The sequence below is a fragment of the Peromyscus californicus genome, unplaced genomic scaffold (assembly GCF_007827085.1).
Source record: "Peromyscus californicus insignis strain IS unplaced genomic scaffold, ASM782708v3 Scaffold_4__1_contigs__length_199733344, whole genome shotgun sequence".
Taxonomy (NCBI): domain Eukaryota; kingdom Metazoa; phylum Chordata; class Mammalia; order Rodentia; family Cricetidae; genus Peromyscus; species Peromyscus californicus.
In genome coordinates this window covers 14,895,079-14,911,868 of record NW_026294562.1, presented here as the reverse complement: position 1 = coordinate 14,911,868, position 16,790 = coordinate 14,895,079, and the positions used below count along the sequence as shown (strand labels likewise).

At 52.1% G+C, this 16,790-nt stretch overlaps 1 protein-coding gene across 4 annotated transcripts in view; it reads right to left on the bottom strand.

Annotated features, from left to right (window-relative positions):
• Positions 1-604: 604 nt before the first annotated feature.
• Positions 605-16,790, bottom strand: part of Sh3pxd2a (SH3 and PX domains 2A) — a 213,404-nt gene continuing 197,218 nt past the window's right edge. For all 4 annotated transcript variants that reach the window (XM_052760845.1, XM_052760844.1, XM_052760847.1 and 1 more), the window contains 4 exons: positions 14,207-14,541; positions 12,929-12,978; positions 10,349-10,468; positions 605-9,558 (listed from right to left, as the gene is read on the bottom strand). In XM_052760845.1, coding sequence (XP_052616805.1) covers positions 7,600-9,558; positions 10,349-10,468; positions 12,929-12,978; positions 14,207-14,541 — 2,464 coding nt within the window. In that variant the 3' untranslated portion in view covers positions 605-7,599. The remainder of the gene's footprint in view (positions 9,559-10,348; positions 10,469-12,928; positions 12,979-14,206; positions 14,542-16,790) is intronic.

Sequence of the window (16,790 nt, the reverse complement as noted above, 5' to 3'; positions counted from 1 at the left end):
AGTTGAGAGAAGCTGCTGCCCTTCTGGTGGCCTCCGGACTTTGAGTCAGGAAAACAGGGTTAGGTAGGACACCAAGGGAAGTAACAGACAGGCATGCTATGCTGTTTCCTCTTAGGGCAGAGATCCTGTGAGGTGAGTATCACCACCTAGAGACTAAGAGGGGAACAGCAGTCAGCCCTGTGGCTGGAATGGGGAAGAGGTAGTTACACTGAGCCCAGGGTCTAGACAGTGTTACAACTGTGTACACTGTCAGGGCCAGGCCCCAGACACTTGTGGATGCCTGCTCACACCCTTTCCTGGGGGAGGCTTTCACTGCCTAGTCTTAGCCTGCCTTCAAAATGACCTCAGGTCCATTCTTCCCTGCTTACTAGAGACCAACACAACTAGGTAAGGACCAGGGTCTGGCTTTGGCTACTCCCAGAAAGCTGCCTGCAGGTGGGGAGGGGTTGGAGGAGCTTGTGGGAGCTGATCTCCCTTCCCTTATCCCATCACCTTGAGCCAGTTGATTCTGGAGTCAGCTGATGTTTGGGCTCATGGGCCTTTTGCTAGTTAGTCAGCTGAATGGGTACTCTGGTGCCAGAGAGAATCAAGCGATTCTGTTCAGTTAAAAAGGCCAAAAACTTTATTTAGTTTTTAGGGAAATACAAGATGCATGTAAACATAAACAAAATATTAAACAAAACAACCCAAATTTTAAAGTCTAGAAGCATCCCAAGACAGGTCATTCCTACAGACCAAAGAATCCCTTCAAAGTGATAAAGGACACCCAGAAAGTGGCAGGTCACGGGGGCTGCGTCCCTCCCCCAAGGACACTGCATGTCTGTGATGAGGCTTATAAAAACCACCCACTATTAGAATTGTGAGAAGCATGGAGATAGTTTAGCACCACCGAGGATCCTGGAGCTATGTCAGCATTTGCATGGACCCTGACTATATCCAATGTCTTTGTTTCTCTGCTGAGGTGGGCAGGAAGAACCTGGGGAAGGGCTCCTGCTGACCCCACTAAGCTGGCCAGGGATGGGTGGACACTACGAGAAGTCCCTGTGATTCAGGAGTCCCAGGGACATCCATCTGTTTGCTCCCACCTAACAGTCAACATATCCATGCTGCGAGAGTGGCCACTCACATCTGCCTTACAAGTCACCTTCCAGACCTCTCAGTAACTCGTAGGGACACCCACATCCTCTGTTGTAAATTTAAGAAGGGTAACTGTGTACCCTTTGAAGTAAACTCAAGCGGTGTGCCTCAGTAGAAGCCACTGGAAAACAAAAAGCATCTGTGGGGATGTTGGTGTGCTCCACCTGGTCTGATTGGCAGCAGGAGGCCAACTTGGCAGTTAGAACCACAGGTTCGTTAGAGTCTTGGGGACAGTGTCCTGTGTCAACAAGAAGTGAGGCCACTTGCCTCCTGGACACGCCTGGGCTCTTAAGTTCTAGTATGGGGATGCTGGGTCCCTACTGTGTGGCCTATTATGGTCAGTGGCCTCTGATTTGTACAGTTTGACAGGCTGGCTAGCTCTATATTGGACAAAATGCATTGGACAAAAACTATTGGGAATCTGGGAGACGAATTTGTCTTCTGGAAAAGGGCCCCCAAACCTGAACATTGGCCTATGGCTTACAACGCCTCTTCCCTAAGACATTCAATGAAAATGGAAGCCCGGTTGTGGCCCAGCGAGTGCGTTTCCTCTGGCTGGACTCTTGGCTGGTGAGTAACAAAAATCCCTGTAAACCTGATCTCTTCATTTTCCAACATGAAGTGACTCCTTCCTTCTTCCATCAATAAAGACGGCACAACTCCAAACCCTTGTTCAGCCTTCCTATACCTTCTCTGCCTAAAAGGCATCTTCTGAAGCCTCCTCCCAGTGCAGGGACGGGAAGCCCCCGTAACCACAAACATACATCAGCTTGCCAACATGCCTCCCACTAGCTTGCCAACATGCAAGATACATCCTTTTGCACTAACACAATTCCCTCACACTTCCAAAGACACAGCCCATTGTCCAGAGTGAAGACTTGGAGTAAGGTAGGGACCTTCAGTACTGGGGGACTCCGCTCTAAGGCCACTAGGTCCTAGACTGCGATGGGGGGGGGGGGGACTTATTGTCAAGGTCATTTGAGATTTAGACAAGATAGGGGAAGAGGGGGATGTCACATGCCACAAGGCGTTGGAAAGGAAACCCTTTCATTCAATCTCCAAGCACCAATGTGCCCACTCTGTGGCCTGGGGGCCCAGATACACAGACCAAGGCAGTAGTTAAAAACAATGCTGAGGCCAAAGGTCACTGACCTTGTCCTATCTGGCTCTAATCACAGAGTTTGCGAAACACAGGGACATGAGACCGCCCCAAATGGGATTTAGACAAAACTCTCAGGTCTTGAGAAGCCCTCCACACTCCCAGGAAGCACTCGAGGCTTGCGGTGGGGATAGGAGGCAGTGCTGTGCGGACGCCCGCAGGTCCTAGTCACACCATGAGTAGTTCTTACGCTGCCCAGCCTGCCTCTCCCTCAGAAACAAAGCAGAGGCCAGCGAGCAGCTCTTGGGTCCCCGGGATTCTCATGCCAAGAACGTGGGTCCACTAATTTAACCACCTCAGCACTTCCATACTCAACAGTATCTATTCCATGTCTTCATCTTGGTGCCTGGAGGCTGACCTGGGCTGCTTCTGTTAGATCTGCTAATGCCAGTGTGAAGTTTCCAACTAAATAATAAAATAATTACAAAGACAAATTTAAAAGACACATTGCACTCTCCAGCCAGAATTGTGTGAATGACACACATACTTGCTGCCAGAAGCTATGAGTCCCTTGGGACCTGCCCAATGCCAAGGACTAGTTCAATGGAGACCTCCTGCCCTGTATTTATTTCCTCTAGCCCCATGCTATTTAGTTCAAGTGGGAAATTACCACCAGTCTCTCTCACATACACACACTCATGTAATATCCATGTACGTGGAAATTACCACCACCATCACACACACATACACACACATGCACACAGACATTGCTCTCTCAGCCCTCAAAAAAGCGAGGGAATCTTCATTGGTTAGTGATGTGGACTGCTGTCTCTCCAGAGAGCTGTGCAGATAATCCAATGCTCAGCTCTGCGGCCATATCTATTCCAAGGGAGACCCCAGAAGGGGCCTGGTCCCTCTCCCTATCTGTATAGAAATTCACACAAAGGTGGGTCGGAGCAGCAGGCCTACAGTACTACAGAGAGGAGACACACAAGCAAGGCTGTGCTATCCGAGGGGGGGGGGGCTGAGCCCTGGGACTTGTTCCTCACCCCCCAGAAAACATCTTAGCCTGCCACTTTCCTTGATGTACATGAAAGGAGGCTGGTGTGTACCTGTCATGGGGGTTTCTGTTGTCAAAGGCAGGGCTCATGCCTTTTGCCCACGTCACTGAGATGAATGGGTGGCCGGGACTCAGCCCCAGACCTACTGTAGGCCTGTAGGAATTGGGTCTTACTGGGTATGAAGAGTTTAAAGCACCCATCCTCCAAATGAGTTTGCTTACAGCCAGGATTCCTGTCCGTAAGCTGAACTGAGGTTCCATAGTTTTAGAAAGACTCAAACACACATCCAGAGCATCGTAGCCCACACATCAGGAGGCTGGGGAGAGAGGGCTGCTGGGCATCGCTTCTAGACGGGTCTCTCTGAGCAGCCGGCTGCAGGAGGGGAATGCAAATGGGAGTGGGTATTGGATAGCCTCATTCTTTTCTGGGGACTGGGCTCAGGCCAAGAGCACCACGCCACTTCCCCAGACCCCTTCTTCTAGGTGGACAACACTAGTGGGCTGTCCTCTGGTGGCTACCCTTTCTTCATGCCAGGGAAGTGGGGAGGAGATAGGACAGTCGGCCTGCCTAGAGATCAAATCCACGGCCCACCCACGTGCTCCACAGTGCTGACTCCTCCCAGAGGCCCCTCCTATTTCCCCGCAGATTCAACAGGGTCTCCCTCCACTCTGTCCCACATCCCTCTTGGTAATATTGCACTTTTTCTCAGATTGTTTCCATTTTCCATTGAGAATGCAAAGTATTTGGAGGGAATGGGGAAGTGAGTAACTTTAAAGAAGTTATAGATTAGTCAAACCCAGGAGAAGCAGGGCTGATTTCACCTTTCCCCTCCTCCTAAAAACAGAACACTACAACTTAAATAGCTCTACGCCTACTCTGCAAGTACTAGTCATATGAAAATAATGTTTGGCTGAAATTCCCTCGTCTTTTTCCCTTAGACGAGCAAAGTAGTAACATGCCTTGCTGAGGAAAAGCAATGGATATAAATGCCAGTAAAAGACGCGGCTCTAACTTCTCAAAGTGGCTACAATGATTCTATATAATGCCTTCGTCCGTTAGGAGTGAGAAAGAGGAACCCTTGGGGCCAGGCTGGGGGTGGAAGGGTTGAGGCCTTGCAAATAGAACCCAGGCTGCAAAGGGGGGGGGGGTCTCAAGGCAGACAGGAACTGGCTGCTGATGGACACCCCCCCTCCAGCTATCTCGTGTTGCCCCACTGTGAGAACACAGAGGAGCCAGGCAGTGTAGCCAGGCCTACCAGTGACAAGGAAGAGCAAGGTCTGAAGACTTTCCCTCCACCCTGTAATAGAAGAAAAGATTTTGAAACTGCAAGAAAAAGAAAGCACCAAACGATGCATCTTCGGGCATTATATAAACCTCAATAATGACCTCAGAAGGGCTCATTATGATTAAAGTTGCAGTATACAGCAATACAATGTCATTTCACATTTTCAATCATAACTAATGGAAAACTAGGTTTGGACATTGGCTGAGATTCCACTTTTTTTTTTTCCTTTAGTCCGATCTGGTTTTCCTCCAGATGGGTCAGAGCCCCAGGCCCTTCCCTCCTCCACTGCTGCCACAGTCACAATGTCACAAAGCAGCTCCTTAGCTCTAGGGAAAGGCCCTCTTGCCTGGGCAGGGCTAGGATCCAGGGACACAAGGCCTGGCATGCACCCTTCTTGTTTCAAGTATTCTTTGGGCTTGTAGGGTTTGTGCTGTGCCCTAATGGGCTGGTGGTGAGGGACCTTGGCTATCACTATCCGTTGACCAAGTCTACATCCTGACACTAGGTGGCAACATTCCCCACTTTTCCCAGATGCCTGAGCAACTCCCAGCCATCCTTGGGGCTGGATGTTACAATGTAAACACAATGACCACACATAAACAAAGGGACAGGAGAGGAACTCAGGATTAAATGCAGTGGGTAAACCTGACATTAATTGGGTGATTTGGGGAAAGTCATTTCCTGTCCTTGGGCTGAAGTAACAAGAGATGGGATGGGTGACCTCTAAGGTCCCTTCCAGTCCTGCTTTTAAGGAGTCTGATCTCAGGACACTGGGAGTTGGAAGAAGGTCTTTGGGGTGCAGACAGAAGGACGTAGTGCAGAGGGTGGGGACGGTGGGAAAAGGCAGCTCTGGGATCTCGGTGGTCCAGCCCAACTGAGATGCTCTGTGCCTGGCTGGCCTACTAATCATGGAGCTGGCTCAATGCAGACATCTGAGGAGTGAGGCGTGGGCCACCCCCTGGCAGACAGCTACGTGGGAGGTCCTTTCACCTGACAGTCACTCTACTTTTAAATTTTATTTTAAATAGTCATAAATTACTTTTTCTTCTTTTAATAAATATGTGCTGTTTTAAAATGAGAAGGGTATATACTGCATCTTTAAGTAATGCACTTCGCTCCCCGGGTTCTCTTTCCATTCCACCTCATTTAAAGTGCATTAATTAAGAAATAATGAACCACTTCTTTATCATTATTGTTCAAATAAGTACAAATAATATCATGAAGACACTAAACCACTACCATTAGTACTGCAACCTAGCAAATTAACTCAACACCCCGCTCTATTTAATACTGTCCAGCAGAAGAAAATAACTAATTTCAATTTTAAACAAACTCAGGAACACAGAAAAAGAAATAGAACAATGTCACCATGGGCTTTTGACAAAGGAGGCTAGCGGTTTGCATCCGCCTGTGGGAGGGACACGGGCTGGGAATCCAGGAGGTTAGGGTTGGGAGCTGAAGGCAGACCTGCCTGGGAGGAGGGCCGAGGGGCGCTCTTCCTCCCCCGTCTGTCTGTCCTGTCGTCTGTCGGAACCAGCAGCCCTTGGTTGGGGGAGATGCTGGCAGCTGAGCCAGAGACTGTGAGGCAGGATCTGTCCCAGATCAAAGGCACATGTGGAATCCACTCCCAGCATGAGGGGAGTCCTTGAAGGAAGCCCACTGGGCTTCTCTCTGGAGGGTCCCCTCTGAAATGTCAATCATGAAATCATAACCCCAAACTGACAGAGGACTGTGGCGAACTCCATTCTTTTGCTTCTGTCCCCTGGGGCACTGCCCCTTGGGAAGACAGGGTTGGTTCCTGGCTTCCAAGTCCTCCATACTCTTGGGCACCAGGCTAAGGGGCACAGTGGGGGAGGGTGTCCGCTCCAGGCTGACCCAGCCAGGCTCCCTTCTGCCCAGGATTGGTGGTGACTTCTCCATAGTAAGGCTTTCTTTGGGCCCTGCCCAGGTTGGGGGAAGTGGGCAGAAGCAGGCAGAGCAGTCACCCAGCAGCCTGGAGTCTAACAATGCCCCCCTTCCCTCTTGGGCAGGAACCTGAACACTGTTTCACCAAGCCCAGGACCTGGCTTTACCCAGTCCCAGATTCCCTGGCGAGGTGCCATGCTAGGGCACTGTGCACACAGTGGATACCTAAACAAACAGCCTGGCTTATGGAAAGGCAAAAACGTTAAACCAAAATCTAAATAAAACATCCCGGTGAAATTCAACAGAAAACCCCACCCACCACTACGTCCTCTCCTATGTGAGGCTGAGACCTTCGGGCCCCCAAATAATTTCTAAAATAAACCCCAAACCAAACGCCCGATTTATAACCTCCAAACCAATAACCCCTTCCCAAACATGCACAAGGAGCTGCCTACCAGGAACTCCTCAACAATTCTAGATTATGAGGAGCCCAGCACCACCCACCCATCCTCTACGTCAACTCCCAGTGTCCTCCATGTGCCCTGAGGAGGGCGGGCTCTTTTCCCAGGGCCAGGTCAGCACAGCAAAGGCAGGCAGTCCTTGTTGGCATCTGGGAACTCTTAGCTACCAAACAGGCTGTGGCCTGGCCCCAGAGCTGGTGGTCTTCCAGACACCCACCAGTGGTCGGCAGTAGACTAGAAACCAACACAATGCCAAACACATCATTAGGCTAACACAAGGGTGACTTCCAGAGGCAGGGGCAGGACCCTGGACACACCTCATGACATCTTTTCCAGAGCTGCAGCAAAGGCACAATTGGGCTTTCCCACATGGCCTGTACTAAACGGCATATGGTCCATCAGCAAAGCCACCAGTGTGCGTGCAGGGGGTCCGGGCCCAGGACGACCCTGCTGTTCCCTTTCTCCTACTAAGTGTGTACACCCACCACACCCTCCCTTCCAGCTGGAGGGTGTCTCCGGGGGTCACATATTCCGCAGGGTTCATCGTCACCCCCCCTCCCCCCTCCCACTGTCCTTCCCCTTGTCTGCACGCCACCACTCATCCAGTGGCAGCGAGAGCAGTGCACTGAGTCTGGAGGGACCCAGTGTCTGTTAGTTTTTCTTCTCAAGGTAGTTGGAGGGTACCCAGCCCTTGAAGGGCTTCACCTCATCCAGGATCTGGCAGTACCACCAGCCGTTGGGGTTCCTCTCCAGCACTTCCATGGACACCCCCTCCTGGAAGCCGGCCGTCTCCTCATCCCCCTCGTAGTCTGCAATAGAGATGTACACATCTTTGAGGTTGTTGTGGATGAACTGAGACTTCTCGATGGGCTTAGGACGCACGGGGGAGATGGGGATGCCGTTGCGCTGTGTAGGCAGCACGGGGGATTCTGAGCCCTGGCTGGCAGCCCGCTCTGCCAAGCGGCCCTTGGCCTCGGCGGCTGCTGACCGTGCAGTACTGAAGGAGGAGTTCCTGCGGACGCCCCTAAGGCTGTCAGTGGCCGTCAGCGACTCATTCCTCCGCAGGGCACAGGACAGGTTGTTGTCCTTGGGTGGCGGGGACACAAACACAGACTGGGGCCTGACGGCCACCTGCCGCACCCCGTTCCGCATCTTCACCGCTACGGTGCCTGAGGTCTTGCCGAAACCCCCAGGAGGCTTAGAGGGGATGGGCGGGGTGACCCTCTTGCTCTGGTTCACAGTGTTCAGCGCCTGCACCCGCTTCTCGATCTTTTCCAGACTGTCCGACTTGCCTTCATTCTGAGTGCTCTTTACTGTGTCTGGCTCTTTGCCAGCGGCGTCCGGTTGCTGGTTCTCCTCGGGCACCAAATAGTGGGAAGGAGCCCAGCCCTCTAGCTCCCCAAACCTCACGTACCACCATCCACTCTCTGCCTTTTCCAGCACGTGCACCTCAGCGCCCACAGGGAAGCTGATCTCGGAGTCCTGGACTTTCTGATAGGCACTGCATGTCACATAGGTGGCGCCTTGCCCTTCCCATTCCTTCTTGGGAGCACATGGGGGAGTGGTGGCTGGGAGGGGAATGACGTCAGCAGAGCCTCTCCTGGATCCCTCAGAGGCTGTCTGGGGGGGCAGCTCTGAGTCCTCACTCCTAGAGCCCTTGAGGCCCCCCCGGAGCTGGCCTGTGGGCCTCAGCTGGCGCCGTAAGGAGCGGATGTCCATCTTTTCCTGGCTTTGAGACTCCGCTCGGTTCAGGACTGGCTTTGGTCGGACGGATGGCTTGGCTCGGGCACAGGAGGCCAGCCCGGGCTTCGCCTCGGCGGCGGCGTCTTTCTTGGTCCCGATCTTGGGGGTGCCGCGGATGCCTGCATCTGAGGCGGAGCGTGGCTTTGTGTCACCACTGTTCTTGGACAAAGAGGAAGAGGAGGAGGAGGAGGAGGAGCAGGTAGTGTTGATGGTGATGGAGGAGGCGAAGGAGACGTTGGACTGGTTTTTCCCCAGTTCTGCCTGCGCATTCTTCTCCGCCTTGAGCTTTAGGAGTGATGACGATTTGGGAGAATCTGATTTGGGGGAATTTTTCATGGCAAGAGACAATGAGGAGCTTCCAGGGGAGTCACTATCCCCAGAGGAGCCTCTGGCGGACAGGGCATCTTCTGTGTAGGGTCTGAAGCCCTCATTCTCATAGATGGTCTCCTCTTCCAGGGCCACGTCCTCAGAAGACTCGCCTACCTTGAAGCGGGCCCGCTGCAGGGAGGAGGCAGGTGAGGGCCTCCGGGGCTGGGCAGGACGCCTGTCACCTGAGCCTCTGTCCTCTGTGGGCTCCTCACTCAGCTCAGGCTCTGAGTCAGAGCCAAAGGCAGGGATGTCATACTCGGGTTCCTCATACTTAAGCTTCAGCGGGGAGTCCTGGCTCTCACAGGCACCCGTGGGATTCTCCTCGGGCTCCTTAGGTTTGCTGGGGGGCGCGGGTGGGGGCACCTTGGGTCGGGTCAGAGTGCTGGTTCGGCGGCTCAGGTTGGGCTTCTTGCGTTTATCGATGTAGGAGGCGGGGGCCCAGCCCTCCTTCTCCCCAATCTGCACGTACCACCAGCCACCTGAGTTCTTATCGATGACCTGAGGGAAGATGGACAGGCCAGTGGGTTACACAGGTCTCTGGGTCCCTACAATGTCCCACTCAGCCTATTTTATAGACACAGCCCTTGAATAAGTGGCTCTAAGACCTGTGGCAGTCAGTGGCAGGCTAGATTCAAACCCTGGTCCTCGTTGTGAGACTCTCTTAAGTCTGTGTCAGTAACTTAGGGAGTTATAGACCTCCATGACACCCCCAAAGCTACCATATTGTTCCTAGACCATGAAAACCAACTTGTGAAGGACTGTCCTCCCCCCATGCCCAATATCCCCTGAAAGGGCCTGAGGTGAGAACGGGAAGAGACATAAATCAAACGGGGAGGTACAGGCCTGAGACCAGATACTCCCTGCAGAACATCCTCCCAGTGTCCAAAAATCTCAACAAAATCTCATTAGGACTTCTTGGGTCAGTACACAACACTGTCCTCTGATCTCCATGTGCGTGCCTGTGCGTCTCCATCCTCTCAAGGAAAACATTCTCGATGAAGCAAACTGTTCTGTCCCAGAAGTTCACACACCTTCAGCAGACTTCATTTCAAGGCTCTTCGTGCTCAGCCCTGCATTTGTTTTGGGACATGCCACTATGGGGTGAGCACTGTGAGCAAGTGAGGGGCAGAAGCCCAAGTCTAGGGCTCTCGCCTTGGTTGTGGCCCTGACTAGGCAAGTACTCATGGCGGGGCGGCTCATTTCTGTACCCACTCTGCCTGACCCTCAGAAACATCGCCAAGAAGACATATAAAATGTGAAACAGGTCCTTGGCCAAAAGGAGGCTCACCTCAGCCTTCTGTCCACCCCGAAAGCTGATCCCGTCAGAAATGCAAGACTGGAATTCCGCAATGGTGTAATATTCTACCTCAACAGAAGGGGGCTCTGGTGGCTTCGGCAGCTGGAACCCCTAAAGGCAGAAACAATCAGTGAACAAATCCAGCTACTAGAGCAGTACCAAGGCCAGGGACTGGTGCCCATTGGCTCCCCGGGTGCTCGTGGCCATCACTGCCTGTGGGAGAGCAGCTGTCTTTGAAGGCAGCGGTCACTTATGCTTCAGGACTCCCCCCAGGAGGTGGCACCCAGGGTCCACACAACACTAGTTTGAGCTATTGGGATGCTCACTATAAAGGCCTCAATAGTTGGGTCCCAAGGTGGAAAGGAAAGACAGAAGAACCATCCTAACAAAGCAGGAAAAGCGCCATTTTATAAGCCTGGGGGGATCCTAAGCCAAGTGGGCAGCTGCGGAAGAAGAGGTGAGGGGCCAGCTATCCCCAGGACAGTGAAGTAGGAGGACAGGGAGCAGCTGGTTGGGGGAGGAGTCTTTGGGAGGGGGTTAGCCTGTTTCAGTAGGCAGGCAGAATATTCCAGAACTCCTATATGCCTTTTAGATGCTGGCACACAACTTTTCTCATAGTGGTATTTAAAGACACTTAGAACACTTGGCCCATGATCTACGAGCCACATTCTTTTTTTTTTCAGCAACCATTTTCTGTGCACCTACTGGGTGCTGCTCTGAGGCAGCCAGCATAAGCCACATGGACAGCCAGCCTGGCAGATTGTAACCATAACAGGATGTACTCTGCCCGGCTTTGTCTTATTTTTGTTTTCCCTTATACTAAGGGGTTAACACAGGGCAGCTGAAGAGGCGGGGTGCGGGGTGGGAGGCAGCTGTGGTGTGGAAGGCAGACAGACCTAGAAGCTGCCACTACCCCGAGCCTCAATTTCCTCTTCTATAAAACAGAACTAAGAATGGAGTTGTGAAGACGATTCCTGAGATGATGTAAAAACTTCCAGGGAGAAGGGGTGCAGGGACAGTTGAACAAAGCCAGAGGTCGGCACCTCTGGAACCCTGTCTCTTTCTTTGCCCTTCAAGGCTCAGCTTCCTCTGTCGTCTAAGATGAGCTGTCTTGAGTCACTCTGAGGGAGGGATGGGAGAAAGACGGGCTACGGGGAACGGTGTGACTCAGTCAACTTTCTCTGCCCCTGTGCCTGGATGTACAGCCACACGTGGAAGCTGGCACAGCCAGCCATGCTCCAGCCAGGCTCCAGCCATGCTTCAGCCCTCCTGTACCCTGACAGTGGGATTCAGCTGAGCCGAACTGGAACAGCATCCCTCCCTCAGCAAGCTTGCATTTCTAAGTGTGGAAGGAATGACTCTTCTTGCCAAAGTCAAGGCTTCCTGAAAATAATTAGCTGGGTCTCAAAGAAAAGGGAGAAACGGAGAATCAATTGTGCAGCTGCAAAAACCCAGGGAAAAAAGGAGAAATTTCAGAGGGACTAACGGCTAGGTCACAAAATACTCATGGCCAAAGGGCACATCTTCAAATGTATGGAGGGCCTTTAACTCCCATGGATGGACCAAGGCCCCTGGAGTAACATGCAGCCAGTTGTGATTCAGGATCTGTCCCATGTAGAGGACCAGACAGTGCCACCCAACAGCCAGGAGTGCACATAGGAAAGGAAACCGGGCTGCTAGTCCAAAATATACACCACGGCATCCCATCCTCACGACAGACCTGGGACATGGCCAATACTGTTCTTCTCTCTCAGAAAAGGAAATGGAGGACTTGGAAGGTAGGTGACCTGCAAAGGGTCTTTCTTTGTTCCTGTGTCAGAAATGGAATCTTAAGCCAGGCTCCAATTTCCCCTTCCAAGGATGCTAGGGATGGTACCCCCAAAGCCTTGTGCATGCTAAGCAAGTACTACTGAGCTACACCCTAGCCCTGAGCTTGCCTTCCAGTTGCATCAAGCTGCCCCCTGGCCCACTCCCCCATCCCGTAATAGGTCTTTGTTCAGGACTCTCAGCTTATCACCAACACTGCTGTTCTCCAAGCTCCCGATTACACATCTCCCTGCTTGAGATGGTAGTCACTGGGAAACTCCACCCAGTCAAGGGTCAGGGACCTCAATGGCTGTCAGCCCTCCATGGGCCAGCCCTCCTTCCTGGAGGATAAGCATTGGTCTACCCCTTACCCCTAGGCTGTTGAGCCCACCGCATTCACTGGGCAATCCTGAGAGAGCCGTGGGCTTCTGGGCCATCGGAGCCGGCAGCCCCATTTCTAGCCCCTGGCAATGCCCTACTGGACATTCCTGCTGGCCAGTCTAAATGTTTATGTCTGCCAGTGCAGTGGCTGGGATGGATTTATTTAGCTTTGGAGTGCAGTGCATTTCCGATTATAAACTGTCTGGCTATGCTCCAAGGAGGCCTGGGATCTGCAGGCTCCTGTCCCTGTCCCCAGCCCGGCAATGAAGGAAACCCACCAGGGCTCCCCAGACTCCTGGGCCATGGACTCTGCTTCAAAGGTATCAAATGAGTAAGGGTGCTGCGGGTCACCCCAGACGAGGAATGAAGAGAAAGTCCACATACCAAGCTGGATTCTCTGCGCGGGGGAGGCCTTGTCCTCAGGTTTGGGGAGCCTGAAAGAAGAGCCACAGCTTTAAGAATCCCACTGGACAACAGTGCCCCACCCCCCCTCCCTGTAAGATCCCACTGGACTACAGTGGCCCACCTGCCTTCCCTAGGTGGAATCCACGGCAAAACTTCATGCTTTGGTCCCACAGTTATGAAAGACCCTGTATTCTAAGTCACTGTAGGAATGGAGGGACCTTTAAGCCTCTTTGCCTGTTCTTTGGAAGGATCCACACACACACACCCCTACCCCACCCCCACCCCCCACCAAGTGATAGGTACACCAATCTACAGGTATTGCAGGCAGGCCGTTGGAAGGTAAAGGCTGCATGGAGTTATGCGATTTTCAGTAGAAGCAGGAATCACATCTATTTTTTGCTCACTAGTCCTAAGTCCTCTGAGGGTAGCACAAGACTAGACGGAAGTCCTGCCCAGTAAAGACTTCTCACACACCAGAGGGCTGGCTAACAATAAAGCTAAGAGCTAAATATGAAAATAAAAACAAAAAACCCAACCCAAAACCAAAACAAAGAACAACAGCTCTCCTCCAGATTATTGGCTGAACACAAATAGAAATTGTGCCCCCCACCCCCAAATACCAAAGGTGTTGCTGGGCCAGAGGTGTGTGCAGGGGGGGAGGAGAGACAGACTTTAGTAATTTATTGTGAATGTGGTGGGGGATGGGCATGTATGCAACGGCCTTAGGGAGTCAGTTTTCTCCTTCTACCTGTATGTCAGTCAGTCCCAGGGCTCAAACTCAGATCAGGCTTGAGTGGCAAGCCCCCCTTACGCACCAGCCAGCTTCCACACCTTTCACCCCACAAAGCAGGCTTGCACAAACTCGGGGGCCCACAGGTTTGTAAAATCAGCTCTTATCCTGAGCATCTAGATTTCTAAAGCCTTTTCTGGCTTCTTTCTGGATGTCGCTTCCTGCTCCTGGAGTCTGTTCCCTTGCTAAAGGGCCATCCCTGATTCTCTCTTAGGAGAGGGAGGCCAGTAGACTGCTTCCTCCCGCAAAGCATCTTCAGGGCAGCAGCTGGCAGGTGCACAGCAGGTCACACTCCCTGGTGCTCTTCACTCTTGTGACCAACACAGGCACGTTGACAATCAAGAGGCCAGACTGTCCCTTGGTGAAAATGACATGGAGGACCCGCATGGTCCCTGCATTCCCCTGCACCCATACCCACCCACTCTGCAGGAGCTCTTTGGGAGGAACTGGGGCCTCCAGTTGCTTACTGATCTGAGCCCTCTGAGGGGCGATCCTGGCCACGGCTGGGGAGCCCTGGGCCAGCTTCGACGTGGTCCTCTCTGGGACACCCAAGGCACTGCCATTGGAGGCATTGCAGAGGATGGGCAGGCTGATCTCTTTCTTGGTGATGGGGGCTTCAGATCCCTCGCCTTCAGCCGGCGCCTCCTTCTCCCCGGATGCCTTCTTGTTGAGCAGGTTGCTGATCTCCATGATGTTCCCAATGATCTCCACTGGACCCGTCAGGTTCTTCTTCCGGGTTGGCAGGTCATCCTTGGCTTTCTTCAGATAGGACGCTGGTGCCCAGCCCTCTTTACCTAGATATCTGTGAGAGGAAGGACCACGCCGTCATTAAAGCTCTCATATCTGGCTTCCCCTTCTACTTCCAGGCCTCAGTCTCCATCTGACCTTGCCTAGCCGAGCCTTCTCTCCCATGCTCTGCTAGAGGCTTGGCGGTTCCACTAACTCAGAGGAAACCAGAGCTGGGGTCAATGGGAAAGATACTGGACATTTGCCCTCAGGCAAATACAGGACCTTAAAATTAGGGTTCTTAAACATTATTCTGCCCAAAAGGTAGACTTCACGATGGCCTGCTACTATATGACCCAAGAGGTTGAGGGTAATTCTAGGGAAAAGGAGTGAAATGTGGATGTAGTCCGAACAATCACATTCCCTATAGGAGAGGGGCAAGGAAGAGGTAAGTTCCAAAGACGGTTCTCGCCGAGTTATCTTGTTTCTCTAAAAAGAGTTCAACTTCTTTCTGTAAGACACAGGGATGCAGCTGCAGATCTAGAGAAGAACAGACACCTTGAGACCAAAGGAGGATATCTATAAAGACTGTTGAGTGTGGTCGCACACACCTAAAATCCTAACAGTCAGAAGGATGAGACAAGGAGGATCAGAGGTTCTAGGACAGATCCGGGAAAGCAACTATTTTGGGACTGGATTTAAGGCCTGTGCCACAGGAGGGAGTTCATGCCTGGTACTATAAACCTGGTCATAAGGCCCTGGAGGAGCCTAATATTGTTGTCGTGCTAAGTGGACATGGCCATCAAGCTTCCTTCTAAGTATTTTTTTTATATGTAAGTTAGTGCCACCCTCAGCCTTGGCCAGAGGAGTGTTTCTCTCTGTGGAATCTCTCTCAGCAGTTAGTGCAGACTCACAACTCGTTTCCACCATTTTAATGCTAAGAATAATTGACTATTGAATGTTCTGCCCTGAACGGGACATCCATATCATCTGCTCCCACCCGCCTCTCAGCGAGCATCATGGAAGAGGGACTGGAAAGACTATTAAGAGCCAGAGGGTGGGGAGAAGTGCCGGGAAATGCTGTTCTCCTGACTCGACAAGGATACCGCACCCTTGAACTCACAGGAACTGCAGTTACCTGTACGAGATGATCGGCATTACAGCACCAATCGACCCAGTGGATCACACGTACACACATATACACGAGAAGGGAGAGGATGTGAGGGGAGACGCGGGGGGTGGGGTGGGATGCCTGCAGGGAGTAGATAGGGGAGCTGGGGGAGGATACGGTCAAAATACAGTGCTTACGTGGACAAAAGTGTCACAGACTAAAAAGAAAAGATAATGCTATTTTTTATTTTTAAGCTCTAGGTCAGGCTGGGCTAGAGAGTAAGACTAACTATCTCACCAAAGGAGACAGGAGGACCTACGAGCCTGGAGCACACACCTATAGTCCCAGCACTCTGGAGGCAGAGGCAGGGGGCCGGAAGTTCAAGGCCGTCCTCAGTTACACAGGCCAGCCTGCATACAAGAGACCTTGTGACAAAAGAAAACAAGATAAAAAAGGAGTGGGGTGGGGAGGTGGTGACTACCACCCGATGGCCAAGGGTTCGAGTCCTGCTGGGTGGACAGCAGACAGGTCAAGTTCACAGAGTAAGTCCACAAATGTAACCCTTCAACGCTGTGGGGCAAAAATAAACTATAGTATAGGGGAGTTGAGGACAATGAGGAAAAACAAAGACGTGAGATCGGGCCTCTTACCATACAGTAAGGAGAGAGCCAGGCATGGTGGCTCATGTCTATCATCTTACCACCTGGGAGGCTGAGGCAGGAGGACCACCTTAAGTCAGACCAATTTAGGTTACACAGGGAGTACCAGGCCACCCAGGACTATATACAAGACTCTGTGTTTAAAAAAAAAAAAAAAGTCATATTTATGTAATCTCGGGGCTTGAAAAAAAACCTTTCTAACTGGGGCTGCAAATACAGAAGCCGAGATGCAGATGAAAGCATATGGCTGGATAAAATGCAAACCATTGTTACGGTGAAACCAAACCTAGTCAAACCAAACTGAAAGCTCATAAACAAAGGCTCCAGGCGAATGACAGGGCTGGCTTGGCTTTTGGTGATTCGTTGTCTTTTTAAAACAGCGTCTCCCTCTTCCCTCCCATGGTGCTGAGCCTTTACCCAAATCCACAGGGAGCCTGCTTCCGGGCCCAGCGTTCACTGGTCAGTGCTTCCAACTGGAGGCTGCAATGTCCCCATCTGCTCCCAGGGACACAGCTGGTTCTCGAGCTCTTAGCGGCCAGATGTCTGGCGACCCCT